Source organism: Mustela putorius, unplaced genomic scaffold (genome assembly GCF_011764305.1).
Source record: "Mustela putorius furo isolate JIRA1106 unplaced genomic scaffold, ASM1176430v1.1 tig00000224_pilon_pilon_pilon, whole genome shotgun sequence".
Taxonomy (NCBI): domain Eukaryota; kingdom Metazoa; phylum Chordata; class Mammalia; order Carnivora; family Mustelidae; genus Mustela; species Mustela putorius.
Genome location: NW_025421321.1, coordinates 36713020 through 36730317, shown reverse-complemented (window position 1 = coordinate 36730317; position 17298 = coordinate 36713020). Strand labels below are relative to the sequence as shown.

At 36.7% G+C, this 17298-nt stretch overlaps 1 protein-coding gene across 1 annotated transcript in view; it reads right to left on the bottom strand.

The window, feature by feature from the left end:
• Window positions 1–1357: 1357 nt before the first annotated feature.
• Window positions 1358–17298, bottom strand: part of APLF (aprataxin and PNKP like factor) — a 77987-nt gene continuing 62046 nt past the window's right edge. Inside the window, exons 9-10 of the mRNA XM_004742094.3 lie at window positions 11528–11574; window positions 1358–1875 (exon numbers count right to left, since the gene is read on the bottom strand). Coding sequence (XP_004742151.1) covers window positions 1670–1875; window positions 11528–11574 — 253 coding nt within the window. The 3' untranslated portion in view covers window positions 1358–1669. The remainder of the gene's footprint in view (window positions 1876–11527; window positions 11575–17298) is intronic.

The window sequence follows — 17298 nt, the reverse complement described above, 5'->3', positions numbered from 1 at the left end:
TAAAAAGACCCTCTACCCACTAGCAATCACCCTCTATCTCTGCCTTCTCTGGCCCCTGGCAACCACTAATCTATTTTCTATGGATTTGCCTATTTTGGATAATTCATATAAATTTGTTCGTATAATATGTGGCCTTTTGTGGCTGGCTTCTTTCATTTAGCACAACCTATTCAAGGTTTATCCATGTTATAGCATGTATCAATCCTTCACTTCTTTTTTATTAACAAAAATATTCCATTGTAGAGATATGCCACACTTTGTTCATCATTCATCAACTGATAGGCATTTAGGTGTTTCCACTGTTTGACTATTATATCAATTTTATTTTTATTTATTTATTTAAGTAAGCTCCATGCCCAGCAGGGAGCCCAACACAAAGCTCGAACTCACAACCCTGAGACCAAGATCTGAGCTGAGATCAAGAGTCAGATGCTTAACTGACTGAGGCACCCAGGTACCCCTACTTTTTGACTATTATAAATAATGCCTCTATGGACATTATGTACAAGTTTTTGTGTGAACACATTTTCAATTATTTGGGGATATACCTGTGAGTGGATTTAAAAATGCTTTAAGGATTAAGTCAGTGCAGGGATGAAAATAAGTTCAAAGATTTTTTTCATTGGCCTGTCAAGCCCCCAAGAAAAAAGGGACATTAGAAGGGACAAATCAGTTCCCAAATATAAGAGAGAAAGTCAGAATAGTAGGTAATAATAGTCTAAAGAAATACTTATCTTGTCTCGGACAGTTTAAGTTAATTTTAACATTACATAATTAACTTCAAAAGACATTAAAAAACAATAAGAAAACAAATATAAATCTGCCTTGCTCTTTTAAGATCTAAGTTTCTAGGTTCTCTTAGAATAGAAAATATAACTGTTAGGATATTTTAATGTAAAGACGGAACATGGAGAGTTAAAATAACCATGCAAGACTTTAGTCTGAAAAGTCTGAAAAAATAGTCTGAGTCTATACACTGTCAAGTCATTTGGATTTTTCTACTTTTAAATTCGGACATAGAGTAAATTACAGATGTGGAGCACAAAATAACATTCCCTGCAGGGTGAACATTTCTATAGTCTAGCTGAATATATTTTCAGTATCCATTTGATACTCATTTCCCCAAGTTTCAAAGAACAAAAGTAGTAAATGAAATTGTAAAGTTCATATCCAGGGTACTAGAAAAAATCATAGCCATTATATGATGGCTGTCACTTTCTAAAGCCTGGTTCTGCTTAAAGAATGACTTCAATAATAAAAGAGGCATGCTCTCCTACCCATGATGTCATCAGCCTGGTTCTGCTTGCCTAGTGTTCAAGAAAGATAGAATCTTTGGAAAAAAGAAACAAGGCCAAAGTTTTGTGCAACCTATGGCTTTTACTTTTTATTCCCAACACAAAGTACATGAAAAGTATCAATTATTTCTCTTTAACTCTCTGTCTGCTTCCTATTTCCAGATGCTTTAAATAGGAGAGAAAAAGCAAGACAACAAAACAAATTCCATCTACTGCATCAAGGGCTGGCATGTCAATGTTTCATCTGCAAAGAGTCAATAGCAAAGTCACAACTATAAAAAGAAGAAAAACCAATTATCATATAAGTGCCTCATTAGTACCCGAATTTTTTCCATAAAGAATAAATGTGAGCCATATATTACTGCAGAAAAAAGTTACTTTCTCCTTTTCATAAACTTTTTTGCTTCCTTCAAAAGCTCTTCCACATCCTCCTTCTCTTGGTCTTCCTGTCCTGGTTCCCAGTCAGAATCTTCATCTGTCGGCTCATATTCTTCTTCCTCATCATCGAGAAAGCTGTCATTGAGGTCATACTCATTGGGTTGCCCAACATTATCACTGTCTTCATCTGCTACGCTTCTCACTGGGAAAAAAAAAAGATTGGCACACAACATATTAACCACCACTCAAACCTGGGAGCAGAGATAGCCAGCTGTAAAGTGTCTTTCTCTAATGAGAAGAATTACTTTTACTTAAGACAGCACTAAGCACCACAAGTTTCTAGAAAGGGGGCTAAAATTACTTTGTTAGAATTCTAACTTTTCCTACCATGAGGCTCCTGAAACTAAAATGTCCTGTGAGAATCACAGTCACAGTTCCTTAATAATACCATAATCATATTCATCCTACCCTACCCTCGGGGTGGTTGAATATACTCTTGCTCCAGTTACTTATTGTCCCTCCCTGTGATATGATTATATTTAATCAGCCCCAATGACATCACACTTGGTCAAAGGAAAGTGGGTGGAAACAGTTTGTGCCACTTCCAAGGGGAAGCCGTAAGTGCCTTTCTGGGGTTCTACGGCCATCGTTTTCCCTCTGCCACCATCTCCCTCATGTCCCAGCTCAGGCTGATCCTTCAGCCTGGATTCCAGGATGAGAACACACATTGGACAAGGCCACAGCTAACACGCAGCCATAACACGAAGGAGAAAAACACCTACTTATTGTCACGAGGCACTGAAATCTGGGGACGGTCTGTGATCACAGGACAGCTAGCACAATCTGATTAACACACCACGTTTGTGATCAAATGAGAAAACATGAGTCTCTACACTTCAGCAAGTGTGGTTTAATAGATCTTTGCTTGTTTCAGGGACTGTGACTACTGAAGATATCAGGATTGCTATGAGAACAGCCATTAGAATTTACAGATTTCTAAATAATATCATAGAATTTATAAATTTTTAAGTAATATTATAAAACTAGAATTATAACACTACAAGTCTCTTCCTAATTCCACTTCTTCCCTAAGCCCACTCTGTTTTATTTTCTTTCCATGACAAGCAACAAGCATGTTTTCAAATGAGCAGCAAGAAACTCCAGGATGATGGGGAACATTTAAGAAACAAGTAGGAAGATTCTATCTGGAAATCTCTGAATGGCAGGGGACAATACCTGTGACCAACACCACATGTATGGGTTAAAAAAAAAAAAATCACTGTTTGTACTTCTGTATATGCTCTACTTAACTTCTTAAAATGTTCATATGCAACAGACAGATGTAACTTAAAAGAAACTTAAATTTGAGGAGGAAGAAATGAGGATGACAAAAAGAAAAAGATAATTTATCTGTCCTCTTAACTCTCACAGCCCATTTACATTCTTCTTGATATCTCCATTCATTTCCAGAGAGGATCTGAGACAGATTATAATGAGGTCATTAAAAAAATACAAATAAAAGTAGACATTAAGAACATAAAAACCCGAATGTTTCATTTTTAACATACTTATTATAAATTGAGCGTCAGCTTTCTCCCCAGTCTCTTGGTAGCCAAGGCTAAAAAGGCTAAACAATGATTTGCATGATTCTCATTAGCATAAAAGCAATGGAGTGCCTTAAGGGAAATCTGTAACTCTATTTATTTGTAAACATTTCTTATCTCCTGTAAGCATCCTGAGGTTATGTTTTATGTCTAGCTCATCTCAGCTTCCCATAAAGCTTTCGTGATGGTAAACACTGAAAACACATCTCAAGGGTAGTCTGCAGATGGCAAAGGAGGGAAGAGGAAGGACTGTCCACAGCTTTGTTCTTGGCCATTCTGCTTTGGAAGTTCTCTCTTATAAGTATGTGACATCTCAGTAACACCCGTCTCCTTTCAGATTCAGAAATTACCCTAGCAGATTCACAAGAAAAACACATATAATGCTGAAACAACTTCAGGTTCTCCTCCTGCTTTATTTGGCTATTCCTTCTCAAGCATTGGCTGGCTCTTGCTCGTCTTCCCAACCTCTAAATTTTGGGAGTGTTTGAGTTTCTGGCTGGGACCTCTAGTCTCTAACACACTCCAGTCTTATATCCTATATTCCGAAATGTATATTCCAAGCCTTGACTACCACCTGAATTCCACTCTCCTTTATCTCACCGTCTATGGATTCTCTCTACTTGCATAAGGAACAGGCATCTTGAAACATCATATTCCCTGAACACAGCTCTTGAGGTGCTTCACCCAAATCTAGTCATTTTCTTATCAGTCTTGAGTCTGTGACTTCTCCAACCTTCCAAGAAACCTTGGAGTCACCCTTGAATATCCTCCACTGAAAACCCAATGTCCAATATGTCAAGAGAATCCTATTGACTCTGCCATCAAAAAACTGTCTGCCCCTTCTCACTCTATCTACTCCATTGTCTGGTTCTCCACACCATCATCTTCTTTTCTCAGTCAATTCCAATGTTCACCTAACTGGTTTCTTGCTTCAACTCTTATCTATTCTCTACAGAGAAGCTAGATAGCTTCTAATAGCTTCCTACCTCACTCTGAATTAAATCTGAAGTTCGGACTTGCAGGTGCTGGCCTCTAAGAGCCTACACAACTAGATTTTCTGAACTCATCCGCCACTCCTTCCTTACTCTTTGTTTCAATTCTACCCTTTTTCTACCACACCTTGAATAGGACGAGCAGGATCATCTCCAGTGCCTTTGGAGTCACCATTTCCCTTGCCTGGCAAAGTCTGCCCTTAGATGATCACCTGTCTTGCTCTCTCCTTAGCCTCTGCTCTCATGTCAAACTATCAGAATCCTTTCACCATCCTATCTGAGATGGCACCTGTCCCTCCCACCCAACACACCCTTGCCATTCTGTTCTCTTACATACTTTTTCTTCTCAGCAGTTTCACTATATGACATCACATAGTTGTTTACATGCATACTGTCCACCTTTGTAAAATTCTACAAGGGCAAGGCTTTGTCTCTACTGTATCCTCAGCTCCTACAACAATGCCTCTTACACAGAAGACACTTAATATAAATATTTGTTAAATATATGACTGGATGAACAAATGAACAATTTGCAAATCAACTGCTGAATACCTTTAGTTTTACAGAAACCCTTCTTATTATAACCTACACTTTTAATCACTAGCCTGTCAATATAATGAGTTACATTAAAGACTATTATCTAAATCCTGCTAATTGTAGGGGCTTTAAGCTTCAATGAACCTTGGAAATCTTTAGCAGTTTACTGGGAAGGCTCATTTCTCGAGCAATAAGGTCATGTTATTTATTTTCTCAAAAAATTATTTATATCTATCCAATCTTCATTGATATAAATATCACACCATATGATTCTTTTATTTTTTATTTATATTTTTAAGATTTTGTTTATTTGACACAGCTTGCGGGACAGAGAGCACAAGGAGAGGGAGCCGCAGGCAGAGGCAAAGGAAGAAGCATGCTCCCTGCTGAGCAAGGAGCTGATGTGGGGCTCGATCCCAGGACTCTGGAATCATGACCTGAGCCAAAGGCAGACACTTTACTGACGGAGCCACCCAGGTGGCTCTTTTAAATAGAAGGTTCAGAATCTAAAAAAAACCATCCATAATAGAACTCCATGCAGCTGGTAGCAAATTTCATCCACTCTACTTCACATGAACAGGTATTTTGTGCTTTAAGTAAAAGCACCTGAAGAGCCAACTCATGACAAAGGCGAAGTCAGCTCTCTGTCCTGTGTTAGCAGGGCCATGCCATGTGGACACTTCCTAACAGGGTAGTAAATGCTGACATGTGATTATCTTTCTGGAATCAATTACAATGGATCCTCTTTAGCAAATTCAGTTAGTGGCCTTAAGTATTCTACAATGTAAATGCCATCTAGATGGGAGTTTACCTTTTTTTTTTTTTTTTTTTTGCTGAAGGTGTTTTTAGAAAAATAACAATTTCTGCCTTTCAGTGTAACTGGGCTACGCAGACAGTGAGACTTGACTTTCTTGGAAAATGCTTTGAATAAGCATACTTGGTGACATGAATTATTACATGATTTCCTGAATCACAGGAATAAACTCAGGAAGCAGGGCTCTGAACTAAATATGGCTAACACCTAACGTAGGAATAAAATGCCTGTCGTTAGCACACAATTAAGCTTTTATGCAAAAGGAATATGAAGAGCATTGAAAGCAAGGAGAAAAAAAATCAACCCAAAACCCATGCATGTATTTTCCAACTGGGCACACTGAAACATACGGTATGGTAGCTGGGTATCTGGATTTGAAGTGATAAAACTAGAAAAGTTCACATAAACCTTGCTAGTAGCACTTTTTTGCTAGATAAAAACTTCAAAGAAAGCTCATACAAGGAAGTTGGCTGGTAAAAGAACCAGGCAACACTCGAGGAATCCCATCACAGACCATCCCAAACCAAGACTTCAGTATTGTACAGATACTGTAAATTGGTGAAAGGCTTATTAAAGTGCAAAAATAATAACAGAAGACATAGCAGGAGTTGTTTAATTTTTTAACTCAATAACAAAACATAATTTTATAGTTTTTTTGAAGATTTCCACAGAATTAATAATATAATTGCATTTAAAAAAAATAAGTGCCTACACATAACATTTTCCTATATAATAGCTAGCTGATTTGAAATATGATTTTTTTTTTTTTTTAGAGGGAGAGAGAGTATGTGGGGGTGGGGAGAGGGCTGGAGGGAGAGAGAGAGAATCTTAAGCAGGCTTAATGCCCAGCACGGAGCCAAGGAGAAGCCTGAAATCATGATCTGAGCCGAAATCAAGAGTCTGGTGCTTAACCAACTATGCCATCCAGGTGCTCCTGAAATATAATTCCTGAGTGTGTCTAAGAAATCAGAACTGCACTTGTTTCTTCTGAATCAAGGTAAGCTCAGATGAAACAATTTTTTTTCTATCTTCACCTAGAAGTTTCTTGCTATTTTTATGTGATTGTCCATCCCCCTCATCCAACAAAAAGTCTCTAAATAGCAGCAGTGGCTTAAGAGAGAAGATAGACTGGGGAGTAGAAACCCAAAGATCTATGACATAAACAAGCCCATAAACAATGCACAAGTCACTTAACTTAATGGCTTAATGGAATTTATGTTTTTTATCTATGAGTCAAAGGATGTTGATTAAATTACTTCAAAAATCTTTTCTGACTCCCAAGTTATAATTTTAAGTCCAAAGTAGGAATCATCATTTTCTCTACAAATCAGTGTAGTCATATGAAACACAGGGATGACAGCCTGACTGCATGACGCAGCACAGGAGAAACAGGCGGGCACTTATTTTGAAGAACTGATGCGTAACGCTTCATTTCTATGATGGAAAAGAACCACCTTTAGAAAAGTAACAGACAGGGGCGCCTGGGTGACTCAGTGGTTTAAGCCACTGCCTTCGGCTCAGGTCATGATCTCAGGGTGCTGGGATCGAGTCCCGCATCGGGCTCTCTGCTCAGCGGGGAGCCTGCTTCCCTCTGTCTCTCTGTCTGCCTCTCCATCTACTTGTGATTTCTCTCTGTCAAATAAATAAATAAATAAAATCTTTAAAAAAAAAAAAAGAGAAAAGAAAAGTAACAGACTCTTTTAACATCTTTAAAGCAACAACGGATTAACTATTTGATATTAGGCTGTGGTAATTTCTTAATTTCTGCTCATGTAGAAGGATGTGTCACATCAGAATGACAATTTCTAAATTTGTGTCTAAACTTTTCTTTACAGTTAAAATTTCACTGTCAGTTCTTACCCTAAGAACATCAGTCTGAAGAGCTAGTGAAGAGTACACTGTGTCAAATGCATATTGGAAGAAATGCTGGATTTACAGAGAGAAAAAAATCGTTCCACATTGCTGATTTTTCCAAATAGATTTCTGTGTTGGGATCTAAGACTGTCATCTTAGATGACATCTAAGAGATGCCTCATAACAGATTTATAGCTTAACATCAATAATTCTTCAGATTTTATTGTCCTTTCTTTACCAGTAAATCTGAGGACTAATTAGGATATTAATTCTCATTAAGTAAAAACAAATTTTAGCTCAATAGTCTAAAGATGAAAATCTACTACATACTACAAGAAAACACTTTTTCAAATACTTCATTTTACTACTAAAGACTCATCTTTCTCATGTACCAAGCTACTGGTTGGGTATTCATATTTTAGCCTTGGAAAAGCAGCTTGTATATTCCAGTCTACTTTATTATACATGAAGTTTATTCCTCTTTTTAAATTCCACTGCACTAGCCTTTTTTGTAACCCCAAATCTCTCTGCTTTCCCTACACTAAGCATCAGTTTATAGAATCTCATTTAAGTTCCATTAATTTCCATAATAGCTTTCTAGAACTTTTGGGTTCTACTTCTGGAAGGAAAGTATATATAAACAAATGTGTGCATACCGTTGCAGAACCAGAGATAAATTAAAATAGCTATCAGTAGAACATTTTAAGTTTTCAGCCATGGGTGGTACCAATAGCCTAGAATAATGCATATCACATAATAACAAAAGCCAGAATGACTCCAATAATCAAATAATAAAATGCTGATAATAATTTTTTTAATGTATCAACAAGATAAGGTAGCTAAGAAAGTATAAAATAAAATTTTCCTGGCACTGATTGCTCTTGCATTCAGTATTTTGTGCCAAAACCAGAGTACTCTAAGAAGAAGTGTGGAAAGTTAGTGAAATTTTAAATCAATTAGATGTTTAAGAAGCTTAATAGATGACTGCAGTCAAACCTACAAAAAAAAAAAAAAACCTACATAAATTGTTACATGTGTGGAAGAACTCTGTAGACAGAAATGTTTTAGGAGTGCTACAATCAGAAGTTAAATATTAAGAGTTTAATGCAGTTATTTTAACATTGGTACCATCTTAAATTTTATTGTTTCATTGCGTAGTTATGATACCCCACCTCAAATTCAACATGTTTAAATTAAAGCAACAGCTACCTGTCTCTTTCTCCTGATCTCTATGATATGTAAATGTCATCCCTAGTCTCCTTATAAATTGTATTATAATTCCGAGCCATCATTATTTCCTTTATGTCACCCCAGGCCCCAAACCAATTAGTTTGCAAATCTGATATTTCTTTCAAAATCTCACTTGAATCTAAGTCTATCTTTCCATTCTCAGGGTGGCCAACCAAGCTCTGGCCCTTTATTCAACTGATTAACATCCAGAAATCTTCCCCCACTCTAACTCTGACTGTTCATTGTCACCAACTTGATTTGGATAAAATACTGCCTCCCCATTCCAAGCCAATGCACCTGTATCTTCAGTATAGTTTTCAAGGGCTTCTGTAATCTGGCCTCAATACAACCTTTTAGTATCATCCACAGTTAACTACAGACACTCTCCATGTTAGTTAAACTGATTCACTTGCTAACCCCACACACCACTTACCATCTTCCTCCTTGGTGTCTTTCACTGATCTATTCCTCACTTTGTCTGGGATATCCTCTATCTACTGACCACAAAGCTAAGAAACACAGGTGATTCAAATCTAAGCACCTTAAAGACCAACTTAGCCTAGATTCCACATCAAGGTCTACCGTGATAAGACCCGGCAGAAAGTGCTTCTTCCCTTTCCTCAGAGATTTTAGACCGTCTTTGCCACAAGAATATATACAGCCAGAGCTAGTTCTCATGGATCTCTGTTAACTCTGCTTGTTTGGAAGACATAATAAATGAATCAATAAGTATATAATGAATCTATATAAATGAGATTAAGATCTTGGGTGATGTTAAACTTTAAGGATTCAGGAGATGAGAAAAACTAGGATGTTAGAATTCACTGTTAGATAACTCTAAATTAAGAAATATAATGAGACCCCAATATTTAAGATTAGAAATACTCCAGACACCTTAATTTATAAGTCTTAGAGTAGGAAGAGTGTTTCAACAATTTGGCCTTGAAAGTAGATTAAAAATATAAAATTAAATTTTGGAATGCCTGGGTGGCTAAGGAGGTTAAGCATCTGCTATGGGCTTAGGTCATGATCCTGGGGTCCTGGGATCGAGGCCCACATTGGGCTCCCTGCTCAGTGAGGGGTCTGCTTCTCCCACTCTCTCTGCCTCTCCTCTCCAGCTTGTGTTCTCTCTCTGTCTCTATCTCTCTCGCTGACAAAATCTTTTTTAAAAAAAATTAAATGTTGCTTAAAAATACCTACATTTATAAAAACTGGCTTTCCAATGAGATAAAAAGCCTTTTCTAAAAGAAGTTAGTTGCTATAAAAATGTTCTTCCATCAGAAGATTCCCTAATGATAATTCAAGAGGCTTTTCAAAGAAAGCTCAGATTAAACTATTGAACCTGATGTGCATTGATAGTTTTTAGGAAATTGGTTCTTATTTTTATAAAGATACAGATGTGTCAAATGCATTTTCATGAGACAGTGTTAAATCTTGCTAATAAAATATGCTTTAATCAGCAAACATTACATGACTGCTGGTAAGAAAGTTTATTTAACCCCCAGAAATGCTACATCATTGGATACAGCCCCAGTAAAAAAATGTATAACACGTGACGTGTAACCTCTATAACCTATGAGCTCTGATAAAATGAGCTGTGTCTGAAGTACTAAAGTACGAAAATGTGTTTCAGTGAGAAATTTTAAATGGAATTCTTTAATGGTGAAATTCTTTACTTCTGTCACTTGGTTACAAAGGGGCTGTGTTTATGTACACACATGTGCATGTGCTAATAGCCTGCAGAATATGCATTTTCTTCTCTCATTCTGTGGGTAGAAATATTGTGTGCCAAAATGGCCTCTGCATTATATGAACGATACGAAGAAGCCAGAATTTGTTAAAGTTAAAAAGTATTCAAGTCTGGAACAGGGGAAAGAGAAGGTAGGACAGATGCCTGCACCTAAGACTGAAGGACATTTGATGGATGCTTCCCTGGTATCTGTACTCCCTGCCTCTCTTTCCTCCAAAACTTTAGTTTCTATCAGGGATCCCTGTGGTTGAAGAAAGTGACCTATCCTAATTCCAGGGGTAGTTCAAACTCATCAGTCGTCCTAGTGATTCATTCAAGAGTAACAATATGATCTAAATCAATAAAAAAAAAAGTAAATTTCATGATTCTTCCTAGGAATAGTGAGAACTGAAGTTGTTCACTCTCTCTCTTGAGATGTAAACCTGGGTGCTGAATAAGGATGCATCTAGTCCCTTTGTGGTGGGGAGGAGCCGGTCTTAGGATGATAATGACCCCTTTAAAGACAGAATGATGAAAGGAAATTGGGTCATCGGTGACATTACTGACATTACTAATGAGCCAAAGCAGTAAATGTCTAAATCCATCCACACTTATTCTATTTTTTCACTTAAATAAGTAAGTTCTCATTATCACTGAGGATAGTTTGAGATTTTGTTTTCAGATACTAGCCAACAAAATAATTCTAAAAGATACAATGATAAATATATATTGTTGTACAACGATTATAGAAAACATCTGGTATACAAAAAATTTACCACTTTAAAAAAATTTTATCTATTTATTTGAGAGAGAGAGAGAGCACATGAGAAGGAGAAGCAGACTCCCGGCTGAGCAGGGAGCCAGATGTGGGACCCAATGCCAGGACTCCAGGATCATAACCTGAGCTAAAAGCAGTTACCTGAGCCACCCAAGCACCCCTATCACTTTTTTTAAATCTAAGAAAAACCATTAAAATCAGCAAATCCATAGAAGCAGACATTAAACAAAAATTCACATAACTAGAAATTGTATCTAGGTTTAACAAGAGAATCATTTGAAGATTTCATCTTGTTACCTGAGGTAAAATTACTTACCTGGAACTGCACTATGTCTGTATTCTATCTTGTGCTGGGGATTCTTCCTAAAAAAGGAGAAAACAAAAATAAGATCTAGATTTCCAATCACTAAAAATTAGTAAGAATATTTAATTAAAGTAGAACAAAAACAACAACAACAAAATAAACCAGAACACTCACTAACCTACAAATAAAATTAGGCCCCAATAAGCTTCTTACTGAAAAGCATTTGCTTTTTTCGTTGTTAATTACAGTCACTAAGCTGTACAAAACCATTTTTTTTTTCTTTAAGGATTTATTTATTTGAGAGAGAGAGCACAAGCTGGGGGAGAGGCAGAGGCAGTAGAAGAAGCAGAGTCTCCCCCTGGCAGGGAGCTCGACATGGGGCTTGATCCCAGGACCCCTGGATAATGACCTGAGCCGAAGGTAGATGCTTAACTGACTGCGCCACCCAGGTACCCCCAAAGCATTTGCTTTTTAATTACAACATTAAGTGCTTATTACATGCCAGGCATATTTCTAGATGCAAAGATATCCTGGTGAACCAGACAAAAGTTTTTCCCTCATGACTAACTGGAGAAAAATAGTATGAGATGAAGAATAAGATGTCATATTCCCAAAATGTAACATATTCTATTTCTAAAATGTCAATGCCATATATCACATACATAAAAATGCAATGTATAATCATGTATAAAACATAGAAAATGAAATATCAAATATGTGTGTATATGTGTTTGTAATCTCTAAAAGGATACTTTTATGGTCTTCTTGAATCCAAAGACAAAAGCATCTAAGTCATGTCTCTAAAGATCCCCAATTGTTATGAGAAAACAGAAAAGGCAATTTGCATTGAGAAATGTATATGACATACTCCAAAGTCAAACAGAAACTACTGTTTGGGTATCTATTTTTTATTACATGTACCTATGATCTTTCTATTATTTTATTAGTTAAATGAATGTTGGGATACGCTATATATATATATAAGACATTCTCCAGATAATACAAAACTGTCCAGGCAGCAAAAATCCAAACAGATCATGACCCACTTGATGGGTACCTCTCTTAGGGGATTCACACAGGAGAGCTGGGGTACAGTGACAATAGGCATGTGCTAAGGTACACAGCTCATACAAAGCTGTTGTGAGGATTCATGGAGAATACAGAGAAAGTCCTTAGTCTAAGGGCATGATAGGTTGTAAGTAATGAATGTTAGCCATTGACACATCCACCATTGGTTCAATAAATAGTCATGGGGCACTAATTACATGTCAGACTCTGTCAGGTGTCAGGGATGTTTTTTACTGCTAGTATCTCTTCTTTCTTGGAATCACTTTTCATCTGTGAGCATTAACACACTACAAGATTGCAACCACACAGTTAATTAGGGTCATAACTCAACAGTTTTGAAAAGTGGAAAAAAGATTCTAGAAAAGATTGTGTATTTGGGATAATTAACCGAAATCTGACCTTTTAATGGAAAAGACTCTTTGAAGTTGAGAGAAAGAAACTGGACAACTTCAACGTGGCCAAGAGAGCTGCACATGAACAAAGCTGCAGGGATGATCTGTGTGGGAAGACTGAACACACCAGCACAGCTCACTGACTTGTTGAATGCAGTCTATGAAAATGCAATTAATGCTGGATGTCAGAGGAGGAGGAGCAGAAACATAAGGGAGAGGGACATAAATATCAATAACCTGGAACAAGATTGTTGGTCATTTGGGAGTATTTTTGGTAACCTTTTACAAAATCTTTTTGTGTGAGTGTGATAAATTTAAATACACTGGAAGCTTTTTGTTTTGAAAAAAAAAAAAAAGGCAAACTACTGAAAAGTAGCAAGATTAATACACTGAAATTTCGTATACCTCTGTTGAGATTCTTCAAGTGTTAATAATTCTATATAGATGTCCAATTGTTATTATTATTACTATTTATAGTCTTCTGATATTTGAAACTGTTTTTTTCCATTTTAATACATATATTTTTCAGGTCCCAAGCAGTCTCAACTTTTCCCACTTTGCTCTTAATAATTAAGAAGAAATTTATTGAACAGTTAAATATAGTCTTAACTGTTTGCTACTACAGCCTCTTTCAAAAGGTGCTTTTAGAAAGTCTCAAGTAAGTGAATGTCTGTCTTTAGAAATAAGTATAGAAATAGTACAGAGGACCTGAACAGAATTTTTCCAAAGAAGACCTATAAATAGCCACCAGACACATGAAAAGATGCTCACCATCACTAATCAAGGAACTGCAAATCAAATCCACAATGAGATGTCACCTTACACCTGTCAGAATGGCTAAAATCAAGAACACAACAAATAACAAGTGTTGGTGAAGATTTGAAGAAAAAGGAACTCATGTGCACTACTGGTAGAAATGTGAATTGGTGTAGCTACTGCAGAAAACAGCATGGAGGTTCCTCAAAAATTAAAAACAGAAATACCATATGATATTTACCCAAAGAAAGAAACACTATTTTGAAAGAATATATGCACCCCAATGTTTACTGTAGCATTATTTATAATTGCCAAGATATGGAAGGAACCCAAGGGTCTATCGATAGAAAAACTGATAAGGAAGATGTGTGGTGTGTGTGTGTAATATCATAGACCCATTAAAAAAGGATGAGATTATGCCGTTTGCAACAACATGGATAGCCCTAGAGGATATTATGCTAAATGAAATAAGTCAGACTGAGAAAGACAAATACCATATGATTTCACTCATACGTGGAATCCGAAAAAACCCAAGTGAATAAACAAACAAACAAAAACAGAGTCAGACCTATAAATGCAGAGAACAAACTGATGGTTGCCAGAAGGGCGAAGGAAGGAGGATGGGGAAAATGGGTGAAGGAGAGTGAGAGAAAGAGGCTTCCAGTCATGGAATGAGTAAGTCAGGGGAATAAAAGGCACAACATAAGGAATATAGTCAATGATATTGTAATAACTTGTATGGTGACAGATGGTAGCTACCCCTGTGGTCAGCAGAGGATAATATATAAACTTGTTGCACTGTGTTGTACACCTGAAACTCATGTAACATGTATGTCAACTACACTCAAATTTAAAAAAAAAAAAGATACAGAAATGGAACCAAAGAGTTTGAGAGACTCAAGTACAGTTTATGCACCAAATACTAGTTAAAAGACTGCTGATAACAGCTGTCACCACCACAGAGACTGAAAGTGAGAATTACTGTTTTTAAAGGCAAACAGGCTGGGGTCCTAGGTACTGATTCAACCTTCCGGTTGCGGAAGATAGTTCCCGCTTCTCCATTATCTTGAAACAGCCACAGGGGGGTTTGCAAGGGCAAAACCCTGCCTATATAATATCATCTCACATACTGCCTAAGAAAAAGCAAATCACTTCAGAAAAAAAGATGAAGAAAAAAGTTTTGCATTTGTATATTCCCAAACAGAAGTGCAGAAAAGCTATTTTGAAATTTTGTACCCAGAAAAGGAAGATTTTCAGCTCTATGGACAGATTCTCATCTGCCTTAGAAGGGTGGAATGTTTCTTAGAGGCTCTGATAATAGTTTCCATCCTTTCCTAGAAGAACTTGCTGTTTTCATTACAAGACAAGCATAGCGGCACCTTGGCGGCTCAGTTGGTTAAGTGTCTGCCTTTGGCTCAGGTCATGATCCCAGGGTTCTGGGATCAAGCCCCACATCAGGCTCCCTGATTGCAGAGGAGTCTGTTTCTCCATCTCCCTACTGCTCCCCCTGCTTGTGCTATCTGTCAAATGAATAAATCTTTTTAAAAAAAAAGATAAGCGGAAGACCATAAAGGAAACCAGAATAAACTAGTTGATTTGATACTTTTCCACATTTAGAGGCCAAACTTCCAATTTCAAACAAAAGGATTATTATCAGTACAGTTTTTGCTTGAAATAAAACAAAAGGATTATTATCAGTACAGTTTTTGCTTGAAAATGAAGAAAAAATATCTTCTGTGACAAGTCCAAAAGTTTTCTCTTTAGAACTTTAGGATGTATTTCCAAGTATATTTTCTTTATTAATTAATTAATTTGTTAATTAATTAATACCACTAGTCATATAAGTATAGCTCTCAGAATGGACTTTAATAGGAAAATGAGCCAAAAAGAAAAGATAATATATCACATGCCAAAGCACATACTCAAAATAAAAACAAGTTTTAGACATGTCTTGTTCATGTAGCAATTTAAATGTTAAAAAAAAAAATCAGTATTCTGAATGTTAAATTCTTATATTACGCCTTTCTTCAAGGTGTCTTATAATCCCAGTCCCAACCTTTATTTGCAGTTCCAAGCCTTCATTTCTACTCCAGGAGAGTATTTTTGATTCTTTGCCATCAGTAGGTACTTGCTCACAGCGTTTTTGCCAAGAACGTTCTTCCTACTATACACTGCCCAAGTTCAAATCATACCTCCTTTAGGAAGGGAATTCTGATAATCACTAGGACACAGCTCTAGAACACATGGCCCATATCTACCATTGCGTGCTCACTACATAATTTTTTAAAAAAGATCTTAATTTATTTATTTGACAGAGAGAGACACAGTGAAAGAGGGAACAGAAATAGGGGTATTGGGAGAGGTAGAAGCAGGCTTCCCTCTGAGCAGAGAACCTGATGCGGGGCTCGATCCCAGGATCCTGGGATCATGACCTGAGCCAAAGGCAGACGCTTAACAAAGGAGCCACCCAGGTGCCCCTCACTAGGTAACTTCTTACAGTGTCATCTAAATTTTCAACACAAGTGTGTGTGTGTGTGTGTGTGTGTGTTCTCTATCATCTATCAAATGAGCCACTAGAAGCCACGGAGTTTTTCTTGCACCTTTTAATATTTTTTATAGTACCTTTCACAAAGCGGTATTCATCTGTAGTTTTAACAAATTTACCTACCAAGAATATAGATTTTTTTTAAGGTAAAATTTTTTTTAATTAAGCTTTTACATGTTTCCAAATTCGTGAAATATTTTATATTTTCCTATTTAATAGGAAAATAAGAAACTTGTTTTTGCTAACTTTACTATTGTTTCTTAAAATAAGTGTTGAAAGGAACTTGACAGAATTATTATCAATATTGTATTGTCAATATTGTCAATACATACTGAGGTTTAAAATTTTCACTAGTTGGAGCACAAAAAAGCAGTTTGTAGTAATTTCGAGACTGGTAATAAGTGTTTTTGAGTTGATGTTAACACTTAACATTTTTATAGTAATCCTAATCCACGAATCCTAATGTTTTCAGAACCCTATCCTTTGAAAGGTGTTTTTTTTTTTTACTGGAAATTTGCCAGAGAATGCCTATTCTCATTAGGTCGGAAAGAAAGTCAATGTGCTGAAACTGCTTTATATTCACACTTACAAAGTTAATAATCCAAGTACTCACTGAATCTTTTTATGCAAACCTAAGACTAAAACATGTTAGAATTTCCTGCCATTAACAATTCATATTACTTCCCCAGGAAACAATGAAAATGTAACAATCATATAAAGCAGACTCCACTGCAATCAGGTTCCTGAGATACTGACTGGTCAGCATCACCAGACACTTAGCTCTAGTCAATCAATCATGCATGGAACACAGGAACACACAGTCCTTCACAAATGCTTAAGAGATAGATGGCCACCGTGTTCTGGATCTGTCCTCATTTGGCTGGCTGAACTTTGGACCACTGGCATTGCTATGGAAGGGGTTCAGGTTTCAGGATCAGAAGGGCTGATTATGAATTCAAACTAGACCTTTTACTGGTTGTGTGATTCATGAAAGTCCTATAAACCAAGTTACCATTTACTCA